Below are 18,256 nucleotides of genomic sequence, written 5' to 3'. Positions count from 1 at the left end.
ATTCCTGCTCAAGAGAGGGTAGAAAGTATCAGGTGAGCTTTAAGACAAGTCATTAACAGGAGTTATTTTCCAGAAAAAGGGTTTTTGTTTTTTTTTTTCAAATACATTGGCTCATCTAAATACTATTGAAGGAATATTTCATACTATCCTTATTTTGCATTAAATAAGTAATACTGAGCTTTTAAGAGGACCTGAAATGATACTGCAATATAAACAGGTATACTATTGAACACTATTATCAGAAAGGGCATGGATGCTAAAATCAAATTTCAAGTTCAAATTTTGGCATCACCATATAACAGCTGTAAGCCTTAGGCATGCTACCTAATGCCACATGCCTCAGTTTCCTCATCTGTGAAATGGGGGAATACTACTACCTATCTTATAAAGCTATTAGAAAATTAAATGAGTATTAAAACATGTAAAACATTTGTCACCATATCTAGTACAGAGTGAATATTATGTAAGTGCTCATTCTTACATAGGGTCATAGGGTCACAAAGAGTCAGACACGACTGAACCAACTAAGCATGCATACACACTTACTTATTACCATTATTATTTTATTTCATAAAACTGTAGCCTATGTTTAAAAATATATTAATATTTTTATGTTTGACCACTTTTGTCCTTGGCATTATGAGAAAAGGTTCCCAAAACATGTGGATTATTTAAAATACAAATAGTCCAACAAAATTGTTACTAGAGTTGATTGTATAATGCTCAAACTGATAATTGCAACATCAAGCTCCAAAAGTGAAAAATTCCTAATAAGCAGAAGCTATTGATTTCAGATGTCCTTTATATAGTTTCTTTCACTTCTGAAGGGTTGAACTGAGGAAGATAAATTGTATCCTATGTGATTATATTTTGTTTTAAGATAAGAGAGAATTTGGAAACAATTAGAGCTTTCTAAAACAGAAAAATAAACCTGATGAGCTAGGCAATTGTGTGATAGCTGAAGTCCCTTTGTAAAATTTTCTGATTTATCAGTTTGTGGGCAAATATTCACATATTTCATTGGAATTTAAATTATTTGTTATTAGAATATTTGAAGTGTTCTCATTTATCTCTAAAAGATCATTGCAGAAAAATCTTCTCTACAATGTAAACATTGCTCAAACCTCAACATCAATTCACCACCAGCTCACTGAGAGAGAGAGAAATGTGTGTGGGGGGGTGCATGTGTGTGCACAGTGAAAGGGGCTAGGGGACAAGGAGGAGAATGAATGAATGACATTAAGAACAATCCTAACCAATATTGAAGAGAAAAATACTGTGGACTAAAAAATACCACAGGCAATATATAAAAATCCACAAAGAAACGAAATACTGTAAGCCTGATTTTACTGTAATATTTGTATAGAGTACTTTAGAAGGAAAAAAAGGTTTTATAAAGGCTAGTTTGCTCATTCAGAATAAAAGTATTAAAATATTTGGTAAGTTATTTCCCACTGAAAAATATAAACTACATAAGAAATTCTGCATCTGCTTCAGCTTTATATTTAAAATGATTTAGTCTGCAATTTCTTCCTAAGGTCATCACCTTCATAAATACTAGCCACATACACTGAAAACCAACTCAATAAAATGAGTATTTCATTTCTCTTCCTCCTGCTTATATAGATACTTCTTCCATCTACATGGCACCCATTTATAACAAAGCCTTACATTGTGTGGATTTTTATGAGTTCTTTAGCATTTCTTTCTTTTTTATCTTTCTATGCATCAGCAAAGCAACTGGCAGATTCTTTAATAAAATATATTATACACATTAATATTTATAAGCCTACGAATTGGATGTTTAAATAAACATTCACCAACTTATGCCAATTCTTTTGTTTTAGGCGTTAAATCACACTTACATTGTCTGGAAAGTCGGCTTTTAGTTCAGTGACACTTTGACACCAATATGCAGCCGTTTTTTCACTGATGAGCTCAATATTCAGGAAAGAGCTTTGTCCAGGGCCATACATCGGGCCAGAGGTGGTCCCCCGGATGATTCTGGGTGAAACATTTGTCACTATATCCTGTTGAAAGAGTAAAGATATTGGGTCTCCTTTCTACAAAGAAAAACTGTTATCTTCATTCTATGCTCATTTCCATATGACAGCATTCTACCAAGTCCTGTCTCACATTTTTAATAAATTTTAAATTACAGCTGAACATAAACTACTTAATGAAAAAGTAAAATATAATATTTGTTAGCTTTATTTAAATTACTTCCTATAATTGTCAGGTTAGGACGGTGGAAAAAATACATAAATTCATTTACACTGGTTTGTGGCATATACTGGAGAAGGCAATGTTAACCCACTCCAGTACTCTCGCCAGGAAAATCCCATGGATGGAGGAGCCTGGTAGGCTGCAGTCCATGGGGTCGCTAAGACTGAGCGACTTCACTTTCACTTTTACTTTCATGCATTGGAGGAGAAAATGGCAACCCTCTCCAGTGTTCTTGCCTGGAGAATCCCAGGGACGGGGGAACCTGGTGGGCTGCTGTCTATGGGGTCGCACAGAGTAGGACACGACTGAAGCGACTTAGCAGCAGCAGCAGTGGCATATACATGTTAATTAAATAATAAAAACGCATCAAGTAAAATGTCAAAATATTGTTTCAGTCTATTTAATCTAAGTATCATCAGTGAGATTTTAACTCAAATAAGAGTTAATGTTTGCAAAGAAAAAATATTTTTTTAAAAGTAATTTCAATATAATCAGCTAGAGTATATATTAGCACCACTGACTCATCAAACTTTAAAACACATTCTAACAAACTAGGTTGACTTACCTATATGATTCTAACTATAAATTTACATTCAATAAGAACTAATTTTTCCCAAAACTGAAATGAGGATATCAATAACTTCCTGATAACTATAAACAGTAAACAGTCAAATTAACTTGCTTGTTAAGTGTAATTAACATTCCATAACTGCTTCTAAAGCTGTATTAACAAAGAAGAGGAACATTCTTACATTAAGAAAAACTAAAATGAAACAAAGAAGAAAAATGTTTCTTTAGCCAACTTCCAATTAAAATTAATTCTGAGTAAAGGTCATTTAGTTAAGGATTTATCAGAATTAGTCATTTAAGTACCCCTCCTCACCATCTTGTCACTTTTAGTGAGATAACATGAACCCCCATTAGTATATAGCAATTAAGGTCAATTTACATATTTTAATTAAGAACCACCCCATATAAAACAATTAGCGTAATAGGCATACTAACTGGATTTCATAACATTTGGACGTTTTTCCAACTAGATAGACAGGAAACCTTAATTAGCATTAATTAGTGCTGATCTGCATATGTTTGATAAGGCATACCCTTGCCACAAAAGATTATTTATTCCTGAATCTGCCAAATGCTACAGTTGCAGAGGATAAAAGGACTTTTCTACACATTGCATGTTAATTTCTGGCAATTTACATTCACTTTTACATTCGAATTAGTATATTATAAAATAAATGGTATAAATGTTACAATAAGCTGCCTTCAATATGTACGTTTTTACTTATAGGAATCCTGCCAGTTAATGTTTTACTAATTAAGCTATTTCACTTCTATTGTAATTGTAGGAACGTCACCAGCCTTACTTTGATTTGCTATTGTGAAACCATGTTACACAATCGTAACGGGTAAAATGACATATAGAGTCACTCCAGGAAGCTCATGCCTAGTGAGTCCAATTTCTTTCTTGGCAAATGCTTAAATGTGTGGAATGTATCTCTGCAGGTAGCTTCTGTGCAGCTCATCCAGGTAGGGACTCTCAGGCTGTCAGGGTCTGAGAGGACAATTCTAGAAACATTTCATTCAAGTCAGGCTGATTTTCTCTCATATTTCAATTTTCAAGAGCCATAATTTTAAGCTTTGAGCTCCTCCTTTCCTCTGCTATCTCCTCTACTCTAATTTTTCGTCACCTTGATAAGGCCAATCTAGGTCACAGGCTGTGCTCAGCACAGGAGAATTTGACCAAAGAGGCAAATACATTCAGGACAAGAGTTCATATTCAGTTCAAGTCATGTGCCCTAGTACTGGGTAGTTCCACAAATGAAAAGCCACATGTTTTAAATGACTGTTTTATAATTTATTGGTCTGTGTTAAGGAGGAAAAAACTTTCCTCTACGTTTCTAGATTTTTCAGACCAGTCTAAGAATTAAACTGACATGAGACAGACTAACAGGATAAAATGAAATTCACTTCATATGTACAGGAATTCCACATACATGAGAGCGTGAGTCGCCACATACATGAGAGGTTCAAAGACAGAAAAGTTAAATGAAATATACATGCCATTTAGAGTTAAGGAAAGGAATGGGTGTACAGGGCTTCCAAGAACAGAAGGGTCATTATAGGTCAGTAAGAAGAGTAAATATTTGGTAAGTAGATGCTTGCCTTGTATAGATGGGGTCACTTTAGGTAAGTAACTCCTTTCTGGGAAAAATTCCTAATTTAAATTCTATGTAGTTAAGGGAGGGCAATGGTTTCTCTTTCTGAAGCTGCAGGATCTTGACTTCTTTTAGCTCAAAATAACCTTCATGCAAAAGTGACACATTTTGGGGAGGTTAATTCTGAACCCCTGCATCTGGAAGAGGCACTTTCTGCTTATTCAACAAAACTGACCCATGTGTTAGACTCGCTGCTCCTGCCTGTTCTTTAGGACTTACCTTAGACTTCAGTCTATTTAGGAATCCTTTCTGATCTCTCCAACACCATCAGGTCTTAATCTGATCTTATTCACATCATTGTCACAGTACATAACTTTCCCAAATGGTACTCTTAATACTCTATATTTTTATTGTCTATATTCTTGTCAGTACATTCCAGTAGAGTGTAAATTTTGAAAGAAAGAAACTATATCCTGTTTACTATTACATAACCAGCTTCTAGCCTAGCTTTTAATGTGATCAAATAATTTTTTTCAATTGAAGTACAGCTGATTTATAATGTTGTGTTAGTTTCATGTGTAGAGCAAAATGATTCTTTCATATGTGCGTGTGCGTGTGTGTGTGTGTGTGTGTGTGCGTGCGTGCCTTTCCCAGGTGGTGCAATGGTAAAGAATCCTCCTACCAATGCAGAAGTCACAGGAAACATGGGTTTTATCCCTGAGTCATGAAGATCCCTCAAGTAGGAAAAGGCAACCTACTCCAGTATTACTGCTTGGAAAATTCCGTGGACAACAGCCTGGCATGGTCCATGGGTCTGCAAAGAGTTGGACACAACTGAGCATGCATGCACAGTGTGTGTTTTTTTTTTCAGATTTGTTCCATTATAGGTTATTACAAGATAGTTGCTATGCAGTAGATCCTTGTTGTTTCAAATAATGTTTTAAGAATGAACCTAGACTAAAACCCTAGGCACTAGAATAGGTCTTGTCCTGAGGCATGGGAACTATAAGGTATTCACTGTTGGCCTTATTCTGTTGGTGAACAAATGGGCTTGGACTTACATTCAGGAACTCATTCATTTGTGGCTTAAATAGGAAGACTCCCTGGAGGAGGGAAGGAGGGAATGGCAATCCACTCTAGTATTCTTGCCTGGAGAATACCATAGACAGAAGAGCCTGGCGGGCTACAGTCCACAATGTCGCAAAGAGTCAGACACTACTGAAGCAACTTAGCATGCACACACACACACTAGTCCATTTACTTGCTTACCCTGATCCCTCAGAGACACTTTCTCTGAAAACAGTCCCCTACCAGACACTATGGCTACATCCTGATACCTGCAGGCAGTGATGCAGTTTGCCCAATACTCCACTTCTCCCCATCCTAGCCTACTGCAGAGCTTCGATGACACAAAGCATAATTGAACTTGATCACTCTGTAACTTCTAAGACCTTTTTGAATGTTGACTCTAAATTGCTGGATTTATCAGATCTCTAAGATCCAAACAGAATAAACTTATTCGTATATAAACTAACTCCTATGCTTTTCCAGTTCAAGTGGATAAGAATTCCTAAGAGATTTCTTCGGGTAAAGGTCCTGATAAGAAGATGATTTCTTCCTATCAAGACCTAAACCAACTATAGTTGCCTCTTGTATTTACTTGTGCCTAGGCTGTGCTCACATCTTCATAGACTGTGCAGAGATTTTTTTATATAATAAAATTAAAAGACATGACTAGAAGAATAACAGCTGCACTGAGAAAGGAAAAACTCAATAGTCCAGAAATTTTAAGCCATATGCTATTTTACAGGATTTCTTCTAATGACAATTTGCCCAGGAACTCAAAACAGCCAAAGGGTCAATAAGCTGTGACATTTAATTTAAGGAAAGTTAAGCAAATGCTCCTTTCTTCAAATGTCCTGCCTCAGTGATACCTTAAAATCTCAAATTCTTCCATTAGAGATTTTGTGTACTATGGGTTGAATTTATTGTTAATGTTGGAGTCATTTCATTTTCCTCTTCTATAAACCAATGTTAAACTGTAATATATCATTTGAGGATTATCAATGATTTCCTTAACCAAGAATCAACAGGAAGTACAAGGCAAATCAAAGGGAAACTTTGTCTACTTCATGACACATATTGTTTATTCCTTTATGTTGATTTATGACTTAGCAGCTTTCCCAGATGGTGCTAGTAGTAAAGAACTCGCCTGCCAATGCAGGAGATGTAACAAACGTGGGTTCAATGCCTGAGTTGGGAAAATTTCTCTGGAGGAGAGCATGGCAACCCACTCCATATTCTTGCCTGGAGAATGCTATGGACAGAGGAGCCCGGCTGGCTACAGTCCATAGTGTTGCAAAGAGTCAGACATGACTGAAGTGAGTTAGCACACACACAAGCATCACTTAGTGACTGAACAACAATAGTGCTCCTCTAAATGGATCAATTTTCTCTTTCCTTAACTCAAGCACAGAAGATCCTTAAAACTGCCCCAATTACAGCCACCTATTGTGTAGAACTCGTCAACTATCCATGAGTCAACTGTTACCATCACGGCAATTTAAAAATTCAGCATATGAATATTTCAAATTCAGGTAAACTGCCAAAATTCCAATATGGTCACCCAGTGATAAATCGTAACATAAACTTTATTTTAGATTTTGTTTCCCAAATTCAGTCATATATGCCACTGCTTTGTCAAAAACGTTCTCCACTGACTGGAGATTCAGACTTTTTGAATTAAATGAAAGATGAATGAAAACTTGGATACAACCAGTTTTCCCTAGTTATCTGACTAGAGTTAGAGCTTCAATAATTGGGCAATAACTTACTAAAGAATTTGACCTGAGAATACGAGACTGTATTATTTAATAAGATAATATTTTGCTTTAATATTTAATAGCTACATCATATTAGCATTGCAAGGTAGATATCAAAACAAAATAAACATATTCAAAAATCAGTTCAGTTCAGTTCAGTCACTCAGTCATGTCAGACTCTTTGCAAATCCATGCCTGCAGCTCGCCAGACCTCCCTGTCCATTACCAGCTCCGGGAGATTGCTCAAACTCATGTCCATTGAGTCAGTGATGCCATCCGACCATCTCATACTCAGCCTTCCCCTTCTCCTCTCGCCTTCAATCTTTCCCAGCATCAGGGTCTTTTAAAATGAGTCAGTCTTTTCAACTGAGTCAGCTCTTCATATCAGGTGGCCAAAGTATTGGAGCTTTAGCTTCAACATCAGTCCTTCCAATGAACATTCAGGACTGATTTCTTTTAGGATGGACTAGTTGGATTTCCTTGCAGCCCAAGGGACTCTCAAAAGTCTTCTCCAGCATCACAATTGAAAAGCATCAACTCTTTGGCGCTAAGCTTTCTTTATAGTCCACCTCTCACATTCATACATGACTACTGGAAAAACCATAGCCTTGATTAGATGGACATTTGTTGGCAAAGTAATGTCTCTGCTTTTTAATATGCTATCTAGATTGGTCATAACTTTTCTTCCAAAGAGTAAGCGTCTTTTAATTTCATGGCTGCAGTCACCATCTGCAGTGATTTTGGAGCCAAAAAAAAAAAATAAAGTCTGCCACTGTTTCCACTGTTTCTCCATCTATTTGCCATGAAGTGATGGGTCCGGATGCCATGATCTTAGTTTTCTGAACGTTGAGCTTTAAGCCAACTTTTTCACTCTCCTCTTTCACATTCATCAAGAGGCTCTTTAGTTCTTCTTTAATTTCTGCCATAAGGGTGGTATCATCTGCATATCTGAAGTAATTGATATTTCTCCTGACAATCTTGATTCCAGCTTCTGCTTCATACAACCCAGAGTTTCTCATGATGAAATCTGCATAATAATTAAATAAGCAGGGTGAAAATATACAGCCTTGACATACTCCTTTTTCAATTTGGAACCAGTCTGTTGTTCCATGTCCAGTTCTAACTGTTGCTCCCTGACCTGCACACAGGTTTCTCAAGAGGCGGGTCAGGTGGTCTGGTGTTCCCATCTCTTTCAGAATTTTCCACAACTTATTGTGATCCACACAGTCAAAGGCTTTGGCACAGTCAATAAAGTGGAAATAGATATTTTTCTGGAACTCCCTTGCTTTTTAGATGATCCAGCAATGTTGGCAGTTTGATCTCTGGTTCCTCTGCCTTTTCTAATTCCAGCTTGAACATCTGCAAGTTCACGGTTCCTGTACTATTGAAGCCTGACTTGGAGAATTTTGAGCATTAAGTTGCTAGCATGTGAGATGAGTGCAATTGTGCGGTAGTTTGAGCATTCTTTGACATTGCTTTTCTTAGGGACTGGAATGAAAAGTGACCTTTTGCAGTCCTGTGGCCACTGCTGAGTTTTCCAAATTTGCTGGCATATTGAGTGCAGCACTTTCACAGCATCATCGTTTAGGATTTGAAATAGCTCAACTGGAATTCCATCACCTCCACTAGCTTTGTTCGTAGTGATGCTTCCTAAGGCCCACTTGACTTCACATTCCAGGATGTCTGGCTCTAGGTGAGTGATCACACCATCGTGATTATCCGGGTCGTGAAGATCTTTTTTGTACAGTTTTTCTGTGTATTCTTGCCATCTATTCTTAATATCTTCTGCTTCTGTTAGGTCCATACCATTTCTGTCCTTTATTGAACCCATCTTTGTGTGAAATGTTCCCTTGGTATCTCTAATTTTCTTGAAGAGAATTTTAGTCTTTCCCATTCTATTGTTTTCCTCTATTTCTTTGCACTGATCATTGAGGAAGGCTTTCTTATCTCTCCTTGCTATTCTTTGGAACGCTGCATTCAAATGGGTATATGTTTCCTTTTCTCCTCTGCTTTTGGCTTCTCTTCTTTTCACAGCTGTATGTAAGGCCTCCTCAGACAGCCATTTTGCTTTTTTGCGTTTCTTTTTCTTGGGGATGGTATTGCTCCCTGTCTCCTGTACAATGTCATGAACCTCCATCCATAGTTCATTAGGCACTCTGTCTATCAGATCTAGTCCCTTAAATCTATTTCTCACTTCCACCATATAATCGTAAGGGATTTGATTTAGTTCATGCCTGAATGGTCTAGTGGTTTTTCCTACTTTCTTCAACTTAAGTCTGAATTTGGCAGTAAGGAGTTCATGATCTGAGCCATAGTCAGCTCCTAGTCTTGTTTTTGCTGACTGTATAGAGCTTCTCCATCTTTGCCCACAAAGAATATAATGAAACTGATTTCGCTGTTGACCATCTGGTGATGTCCACGTGTAGAGTATTCTCTTGTGTTGTTGGAAGAGGGTGTTTGCTATGACCAGTGCGTTCTCTTGGTAGAACTCTATTAGCCTTTGCCCTGCTTCATTCTGTACCCCAAGGCCAAATTTGCCTGTTACTCTAGGTAGTTCTTGACTTTCTAATTTTGCATTACAGTCCCCTATAATGAAAAGGACATCTTTTTGGGTGTTAATTCTAGAAGGTCTTGTAGGTCTTCATAGAAACGTTCAACTTCAGCTTCTTCAGCATTACTGGTTGGGGTATAGACTTGGATTACCATGATATTGAATGGTTTGCCTTGGAAACAAACAGAGATCATTCTGTCATTTTTGAGATTGCACCCAAATACTGCATTTTGGACTCTTTTGTTGTCTATGATGGCTACTCCATTTCTTCTAAGGGATTCTTGCCCACAATAGTAGATACAATTGTCATCTGAGTTAAATTCAGCCATTCCAGTCCATCTTAGTTCGCTGATTCCTAAAATGTCTATGTTCACTCTTGCCATCTCCTCTTTGACCACTTCCAATTTGCCTTGATTCATGGACCTAACATTCCAGGTTTCTATGCAATATTGCTCTTTACAGCATCGGACTTTGCTTCTATCACCAGTCACATCCACAGCTGGTATTGTTTTTGCTTTGGCTCCATCCCATCATTCTTTCTGGAGTTATTTCTCCACTGATCTCCAGTAGCATATTGGGCACCTACTGACCTGGGGAGTCCCTCTTTAAGTGTCCTATCTTTTTGCCTCTTCACACTGTTCATGGGGTTCTCAAGGCAGGAATACTGAAGTTGTTTGCCATTCCCTTCTCCAGTGGACCAGATTTTGTCAGAACTCTCTGCCATGACCCATCTGTCTTGGGTGGCCCTACACAGCATGGCTCATAGTTTCAATGAGTTAGACAAGGTTGTGGTCCATGTGATTAGACTGGTTAGTTTTCTGTGATTGTGGTTTTCAGTCTGTCTGCCCTCTGATGGAGAAGGATAAGAGGCTTATGAAAGCTTCCTGATGGGACAGACTGACTGAGGGCGATACCGGGTCTTGTTCTGATAGGCAGGGCCATGCTCAGTAAATATTTAATCCAATTTTCTGTTGATGGGTGGAGCTGTGTTCCCTCCCTGCTATTTACCTGGGGCCAAACTATGGTGGAGGTAATGAAGATAATGGTGACCTTCCTCAAAGGATCCCATGCATGTACTGCTAATGCCTGCAACACTTGCTGCAGGCCACCATCAATCCAAGCCTTTGCCGGAAACTCCTAAACACCCACAGGCAAGTCTCCTGTGGGGTCACTGTTCGTTTCTCCTGGGTCCTGGTGCACAAGGTTCTGTTTGTGCCCTCCAAGAGTCTTTTCCCCAGTCCTATGTAAGTTCTGGCACCTCTATGGTGGGGTTAATGGTGACCTCCTCCTAGAGGACTTATGCCATACCCACAGCCAGAGCACCTGTCCCTGCGGCAGACCACTCCTAACCTGTACCTCCACAGGAGATGCTCAAACACAATTCTGTCTCAGTCTCTGTGGGGTTCCTGGCTCCTGGTGTGCACAAGGTTTGTTTGAGCACTCTGAGCATCTCTGGCAGGAATGGGGTTTGATTCTAAACGCGAATTCGCCCCTTCTACCGTCTTGCTGGGGCTTCTCCTTTGCCCTTGGACACGGGGTATCTCCTAACAGCTGTTCCAGCGCCTACCATCTTACTGGGGTTTCTTTGACCTTGGCCGTGGGGTATCTCTACACAGCCAGTCCAGCAAAGCGCTTATGACTTCCCTGGTGGCTCAGTCAGTAAAGCGTCTGCCTACAACGTGGGAGACCGGGGTTCAATCCCTGGATCGGGAAGATCCCCTGGAGAAGAAAATGGCAACCCACTCTGGTACTCTTGCCTGGAGAATTTCATGGATAGAGGAGCCTGGTGGGCTACAGTCCATGGGGTTGCAAAGAGTCAGACATGACTGAGCGACTTCACTTTCTTTTCACTTTATTCAAAAATAAAACAGATACAAGTTTATTCTTTATAACAAAGAAGATGAATAACCATAGTTCTTGTGTTTGGTGCATTAAAAATATTCAAATTTTTTTAAAAATTGATATTTATTGATGAGAAAGCATTAGATGATATCTCTGCTTCATGTGATACTGTAATTACCATTATTAAATGGAGTGCTAGTGACCTCTTAATATTCAGAGTGATGATAGTGATTTTTCAGTACTAGTAAAGAGATTTAAATGGTAAACAGGCTGATTATATTTGTTTGTTTAAGATCATTTACTTGACCTCTCATGTTTAAAAGAAAAAACAAAACTATGCTGTTTCCATGGTTACTGCCAGAGTAAGATAGTCACAATGGACTCAATGAAAAGGAAAAGGAAACTTTTCAGAGATGATTTGATAAAAACTAGAAAAGAATTGGCATCCAAAAATGGTAGATGAAAATGAAAAATAAAATTTGCAGAGTGAACCGCAGCTACCATACTACAACAAATGTATTTTAAAAATATGTTAAGTGAAAAGAGCAAGATATAAAAAAAAATATAGACTATGATACCTAAAACATCCTTCTGTGATGAAATATAAAAAATAAGTCAGAGAATAACTTAAAACAATTACCACTGTTACTTTTTGGAGTAAGTTGGGGGAGAAATTAGAGGGTGAAGGAGCAACAGAGGCTTTCTACAAGCATCCATAATATGTTAATTTTAAAGAAGATTTATTCCTGAACTGCAGAAACACATGGTAGAATAAGAAATCTGTTTAATGAATTTTGTGCTAGCATAGTGAATATTGTTATAAGCTATTGATAAAATTTTATTAGTTTACCTAGAAACCTGTAACATAAATCTTAGGTATATTTATTCCTTTTTCATTTCCAAGATTCTGCAGCGAATTGGTTGTTTTTTATCCAAAAAGTCTTTTATTTGGTTGTAATAGAATTTCAAAAATGTCATGCAATACAGGAAAAAAATGTCCTTTAAAGTATATCACCTTCTATATAAGTGGGATTTAACTATACATTATTCCATAAAGCATAGACTCACTTTACAGATAAATCTAATGACAAATATCCTGTTACATAATATGATTCCATCATTATAAATCTGGCATACTGCTACCCTGGGAATAGCAAAAAGTAAAATAAAATTCAAGAGTGGCCCAGTTTCCAGTTCAACTCCACTATTATGAAAGAACTCTCTAACATTTTATTTTCTTCATGAACTTAGTTTATTAATATTTGATTAGTCCCTGAAATAAACTTTATAATGGTCAGAATAATTTCCATTTTGTCATTTTGGATGAGTGACATGGGTAGGATGAGAATTTGTTCCTAATACATCAATTTTCCATCCTAGTATCTTGTACAAAGATAGCACGCAAAAACTTGAATTAGTGACATTTACCCATTTGTCATCAGGAACTTTAAATCTGTCTATGCACATGAGTAAACACAGTAAACAAGATCAACAGTGTTATCCTAACAACACAAAACAATTTATCAGAGAAACAGTGGTATTGAAAATGCAGAAACAATAATAATTTAGATTTTTATAGCACAAATATTTCACATAGATCATTCATTTGATCTTCGCAACTCCATCACCATGCAGTTTATGCTACAATCAGGGCTTAGAGAAATTAAAGTGACATGCCCACTGTTGCACAGTTCCAGTGAGCATTAGAAATGAGACTAGAATCTAGCTGTATTTATGTTATATGAGTAATAAAATTATTAGTGATTTAACGTTTATGTACATTATAATAATTAGGACTGACTTTAGTTGCAAGAAATATAAATTGACTTAAACAAATTATATTTTAAAAGTGGGATGTGGCATGTGTGCTTTAAAGAAAAGGAATATATCACATAATGCCAGAAAGGATATTCAGTTAGGAATTGACTCTCTGTCTCTTCTCTGCTTCAATTTGTATATCTATTCATTCTTTTTTTTTTTTTTCCTACAGAGGGCTTCCTCTATCTCAGTTCTAATGACAGAACACAAGTCTGTGACAGGTCTCAAGTTATAAGTTGTACATATAGTCTCTCCCCCAAACTAGTAATCTCTCATGTCCACCAACCATGGTGGCAGAGACTCTGATGTGTTTAACTTGGGTCTGAGAGTCCCTATTTGTATAGTTAACTTTATCCAGTAAGGAAGAGGGCTCCCCAGGTGGTGATAGTGGTAAAGAACCCACCTACCAATGCAGGGAACATAAGAGAGTCAGGTTTGATCCCTGGGTGGGGAAGATTCCCTAGATGAGGGCGTGGCAACCCACTTCAATATTCTTGCCTGGAGGATCCCATGGACAGAGGAGCCTGGCAGGCTGCAGTAAACACGGTCACGAATACTTGGATATAACTGAAGCGACTTACACCCATAGCACAGTAGAATCAATTAAGATTCACATAGATGCTCAGGGCTTCCCTTGTAGCTCAGTCGGTAAAGAATCTGCCTGCATTGCAGGAGACCCGGGTTCAATCCCTGGGTTGGGAGGATCCTCTGAAGAAGGAAATGGTGATGCACTCCAATAAACTTGCCTGGAAAATCTCATGGACAGAGGAGCCTGCTGGGTGAGAGTCCATGGGGTCTCAAAGAGTTGGTCACGACTAAGTGACTTACACTTACTTCAGTTCAGTTAAGTTCACTTGCTCAGCCATGTCTGACTCTTTGTGACCCCATGGACTGCAGCACCCCAGGCCTCCCTGTCCATCACCAACTCCCAGAGCTTACTCAAACCCATGTCCATTGAGTCAGTGATGCCATCCAACCATTTCATCCTCTGTCATCCCCTTCTCCTCCCACCTTCAATCTTTCCCAGCATCAGGGTCTTTTCAAATGAGTCAGTTCTTCACATCAGGTGGCCAAAGTATTTGAGTTTCAGCTTCAACGTCAGTCCTTCCAATGAATATCAGGACTTATTTCCTTTAGGATGGACTGGTTGGATCTCCTTGCAGTCCAAGGAACTCTCAAAAGTCTTCTCCAACACAATAGATAAAAAGCATCAATTCTTTGGTGCTCAGCTTTCTTTATAGTCCAACTCTCACATCCATACACGACTACTGGAAAAACCATAGCCTTGACTAGATGGGCCTTTGTTGGAAAAGTAATGTCTCTGCTTTTTAATATGCTGTCTAGGTTGGTCATAAATTTTCTTCCAAAGAGTAAGCGTCTTTTAATTTCATGGCTGCAGTCACCATCTGCAGTGATTTTGGAGCCCCCAAAAATAAAGTCTGACACTGTTTCCACTGTTTCTCTATTTGCCATGAAGTGATGGGTCGGGATGCCATGATCTTTGTCTTCTGAATGTTGAGCTGTAAGCCAACTTTTTCACTCTCCTCTTTCACTTTCATCAAGAGGCTCTTTAGTTCTTCTTCACTTTCTGCCATAAGGGTGGAGTCATCTGCATGTCTGAGGTTATTGATATTTCTCCCGACAATCTTGATTCCAGCTTCTGCTTCATCCAGCCCAGTGTTTCTCATGATGTGCTCTGTATATAAGTTAAATAAGCAAGGTGACAATATACAGCCTTGACATACTCCTTCTCCTATTTGGAACCAGTCTGTTGTTCCATGTCCAGTTCTAACTGTTGCTTCCTGACCTGCACACAGGTTTCTCAAGAGGCAGGTCAAGTGGTCTGGTATTCACATCTCTTTCAGAATTTTCCACAATTTATTGTGATCCACACAGTCAAAGGTTTGCATAGTCAATAAAGCAGAAATAGATGCTTTTCTGGAACTCTCTTGCTTTTTTGATGATCCAGTGGGTGTTGGCAATTTGATCTCTGGTTCCTCTGCCTTTTCTAAATCCACCTTGAACATCTGGAAGTTCACAGTTCCTGTACTGTTGAAGCCTGGCTTGGAGAATTTTGAGCATTACTTTGCTAGCGTGTGAGATGAGTGCAATTATGCGGTAGTTTGAGCATTCATTGGCATGCTGTTCTTAGGGATTGGAATGAAAAGTGACCTTTTCCAGTCCTGTGGCCACTGCTGAGTTTTCCAATTTTGCTGCAATATTGAGTGCAGCACTTTCACAGCATCATCGTTTAGGATTTGAAATAGCTCAACTGGAATTCCATCACCTCCACTAGCTTTGTTCGTAGTGATGCTCCCTAAGGCCCACTTGACTTCACATTCCAGGATGTCTGGCTCTAGGTGAGTGATCACACCATCGTGATTATCTGGGTTGTGAAGATCTTTTTTGTACAGTTTTTCTGTGTATTCTTGCCATCTATTCTTAATATCTTCTGCTTCTGTTAGGTCCATACCATTTCTGTCCTTTATTGAACCCATCTTTGTGTGAAATGTTCCCTTGGTATCTCTAATTTTCTTGAAGAGAATTTTAGTCTTTCCCATTCTATTGTTTTCCTCTATTTCTTTGCACTGATCATTGAGGAAGGCTTTCTTATCTCTCCTTGCTATTCTTTGGAACGCTGCATTCAAATGGGTATATCTTTCCTTTTCTCCTTTGCTTTTTTCACTTCCCTTCTTTTCACAGCTATTTGTAAGGCCTCCTCAGACAGCCATTTTGGTTTTTTGCATTTCTTTTTCTTGGGGATGGTGTTGCTCCCTGTCTCCTGTACAATGTCACGAACCTCCATCCATAGTTCATCAGGCACTCTGTCTATCTTACTTACTTACTTACACATAGATGCTCATGTAACCAAACATGGAGTAACTGAGAGCTGAACAAGTAATCTTAAACAAGTCTTTTACACTAGGACAAGTTCACCTTAGAAAGAAATTAATGATATGGGCATTGATAAAGCCTCATTAAATAGGAAAAAGACAAATTTATTATTCTTTAGTGAACTTAAACTTTCCAAAGTCTTGAATCAATCATGATAGTCCATTTCTTATTCCTGTGGCCCCAAATGTTGCAAGATGAAAGTTCTAAGAACCTTTGAAACTCTCTCATGTTTTAGACCACACTGGTAATTCTGTATTTCTAATGTATATATGTGCTGAAGACTGCTAACACAAAATGGACTAGGGTGCATTTAATCTCAATCTTGGGTTGGACGCAACTGACTGAATGGCTACTCTATGTAAGGAGGGTAAGAGAGTGAAGGAGCAAGGAGAAAAACAAATAACTATAGTGCACTGTGCAGTAGAATAATTAGGGAGACAATTTAGCACCTTTTCAGGCTTTAAAAAGGGTGGCACAGTGGTAAAAGAATTCACCTGCTAAAAGAATCCACCTGCCAATGCAGGAGACAAAAGAGATAAGGTTTTGATTCCTGGGTCAGGAAGATCCCCCAGAGTAGGAAATGGCAAGCTGCTCAAGTATTCTTTCCTGGAAAATTCCATAGACATAGGAGCCTGGCAGGCTATAGTCCATGTGGTCACAAAGACTCAGACAAAACTGAGCGACTGAGCAGGTGAGCAAGCTTAAAACGGGAAATGATGACTGGAAACTAAATATTCTGAATGTATATGTCTAGAAAGGAATTTTACTCATTTCCTCTATAGGGCATACCTTGGCCAAATGTCTTTCACCTCCTGAATATTGTTGGATATCTAGAGGATTTGGTTTCTCACACTACACAAGCATGACGATTCATTTTTTGAATTTAGGCATGTTTGATAGGTTAAATTCTAGGTCCCAGACTTGTGTAGCCTTTTGTCTTTCTTCTTGCTCCTTTTCAAGGAGTTTATAACTTTGCAAACAGGAAATTGAAAAATAATTTGGTTTGCTCTTTGAATCTTTCATCTATCAAAATAGCTTCACTATATCACAGATATGTTGTAAGATATTATATGGAATGATTGAGCACATGCCTGATATGTGATATCTGATAAATATTTATTCATTCATCAATTTGCCAACTTTGGAGACTAACTAGAAATTGTGAAGATTCAGGCAGTTGGCCTTAACTAACGCACAGGCTAAAGTTGGGGATGAAACAGGAAATGAGGATATAGGAAGACTGCATAGAGTTGGGTCAGCTTAAAGAGTCGTGAATGACTATTTTAAAGAGTCTAAACTTCCTCATGCAGGCTTTGAGAATCTTTTGTGTTTTGTCTCTTATTCAAGTTAGTAATACCAATAGCTCACAGCAGCTGTGCATTCACAGAGGTAAATTTTACAAGAAACAGATGAAGAGCTTTTTCAGTGCTGATATCAGATGGATTAGAATGTGATTAATCAACACACAGACTGATTAAATTATTGGGTTCACTGTTCAGATAAGAGGTTTTGGATACACTCTGCCAAACTATAATTAACTTAGAAATTTCTGCTGGCCTGCACATAAGATGATCATGTGATATGCTTTGAAGAAATCTTTTAGAGCCCAAAACAGCAGTTGTGAAGGTGTAAGCATGAGTCAGTCTAATAACTGTTAAATATCTTCAAGTATTAGAGCACAATTTTCACTGAAAATGATAAACATTAAAAAGGCTTTACTTTTTATAAAACTTGTATAAATATTGTGGTCTTACTCTAGAAGCCATTGTAAATGAAATGGCTATTACTTAAGGAAGGGGGCATCCAAAAGAATCAGACAGGAGTTCTCCATTTTTGCATTATAATTAACAAGATATTGTGAGAAAACCCTCACAACACAGGACATTTAAAAAGACTGGACATGGTACGAAAAAACAAAAGCAAAAGATGCACAACCA

The 18,256-nt window shown here is 38.1% G+C and overlaps 1 protein-coding gene across 4 annotated transcripts in view; it reads right to left on the bottom strand.

The window, feature by feature from the left end:
* The window catches only part of DPYD (dihydropyrimidine dehydrogenase), a 913,720-nt gene that overhangs the window by 384,323 nt on the left and 511,141 nt on the right, over nucleotides 1-18,256 (bottom strand). For all 4 annotated transcript variants that reach the window (XR_014054766.1, XR_014054765.1, XM_081493632.1 and 1 more), the window contains exon 14: nucleotides 1,866-2,030. Coding sequence is in view for 2 of the 4 variants with exons in the window: in XM_081493632.1 (XP_081349758.1) it covers nucleotides 1,866-2,030 (165 nt within the window). In the remaining 2 variants the exon portion in view is untranslated. The remainder of the gene's footprint in view (nucleotides 1-1,865; nucleotides 2,031-18,256) is intronic.

Source organism: Giraffa tippelskirchi, chromosome 5 (assembly GCF_054371585.1).
Source record: "Giraffa tippelskirchi isolate mGirTip1 chromosome 5, T2T-mGirTip1v1.2.pri, whole genome shotgun sequence".
NCBI classification, from domain to species: Eukaryota; Metazoa; Chordata; class Mammalia; order Artiodactyla; family Giraffidae; genus Giraffa; species Giraffa tippelskirchi.
This window is presented reverse-complemented; position numbering and strand designations above follow the sequence as displayed.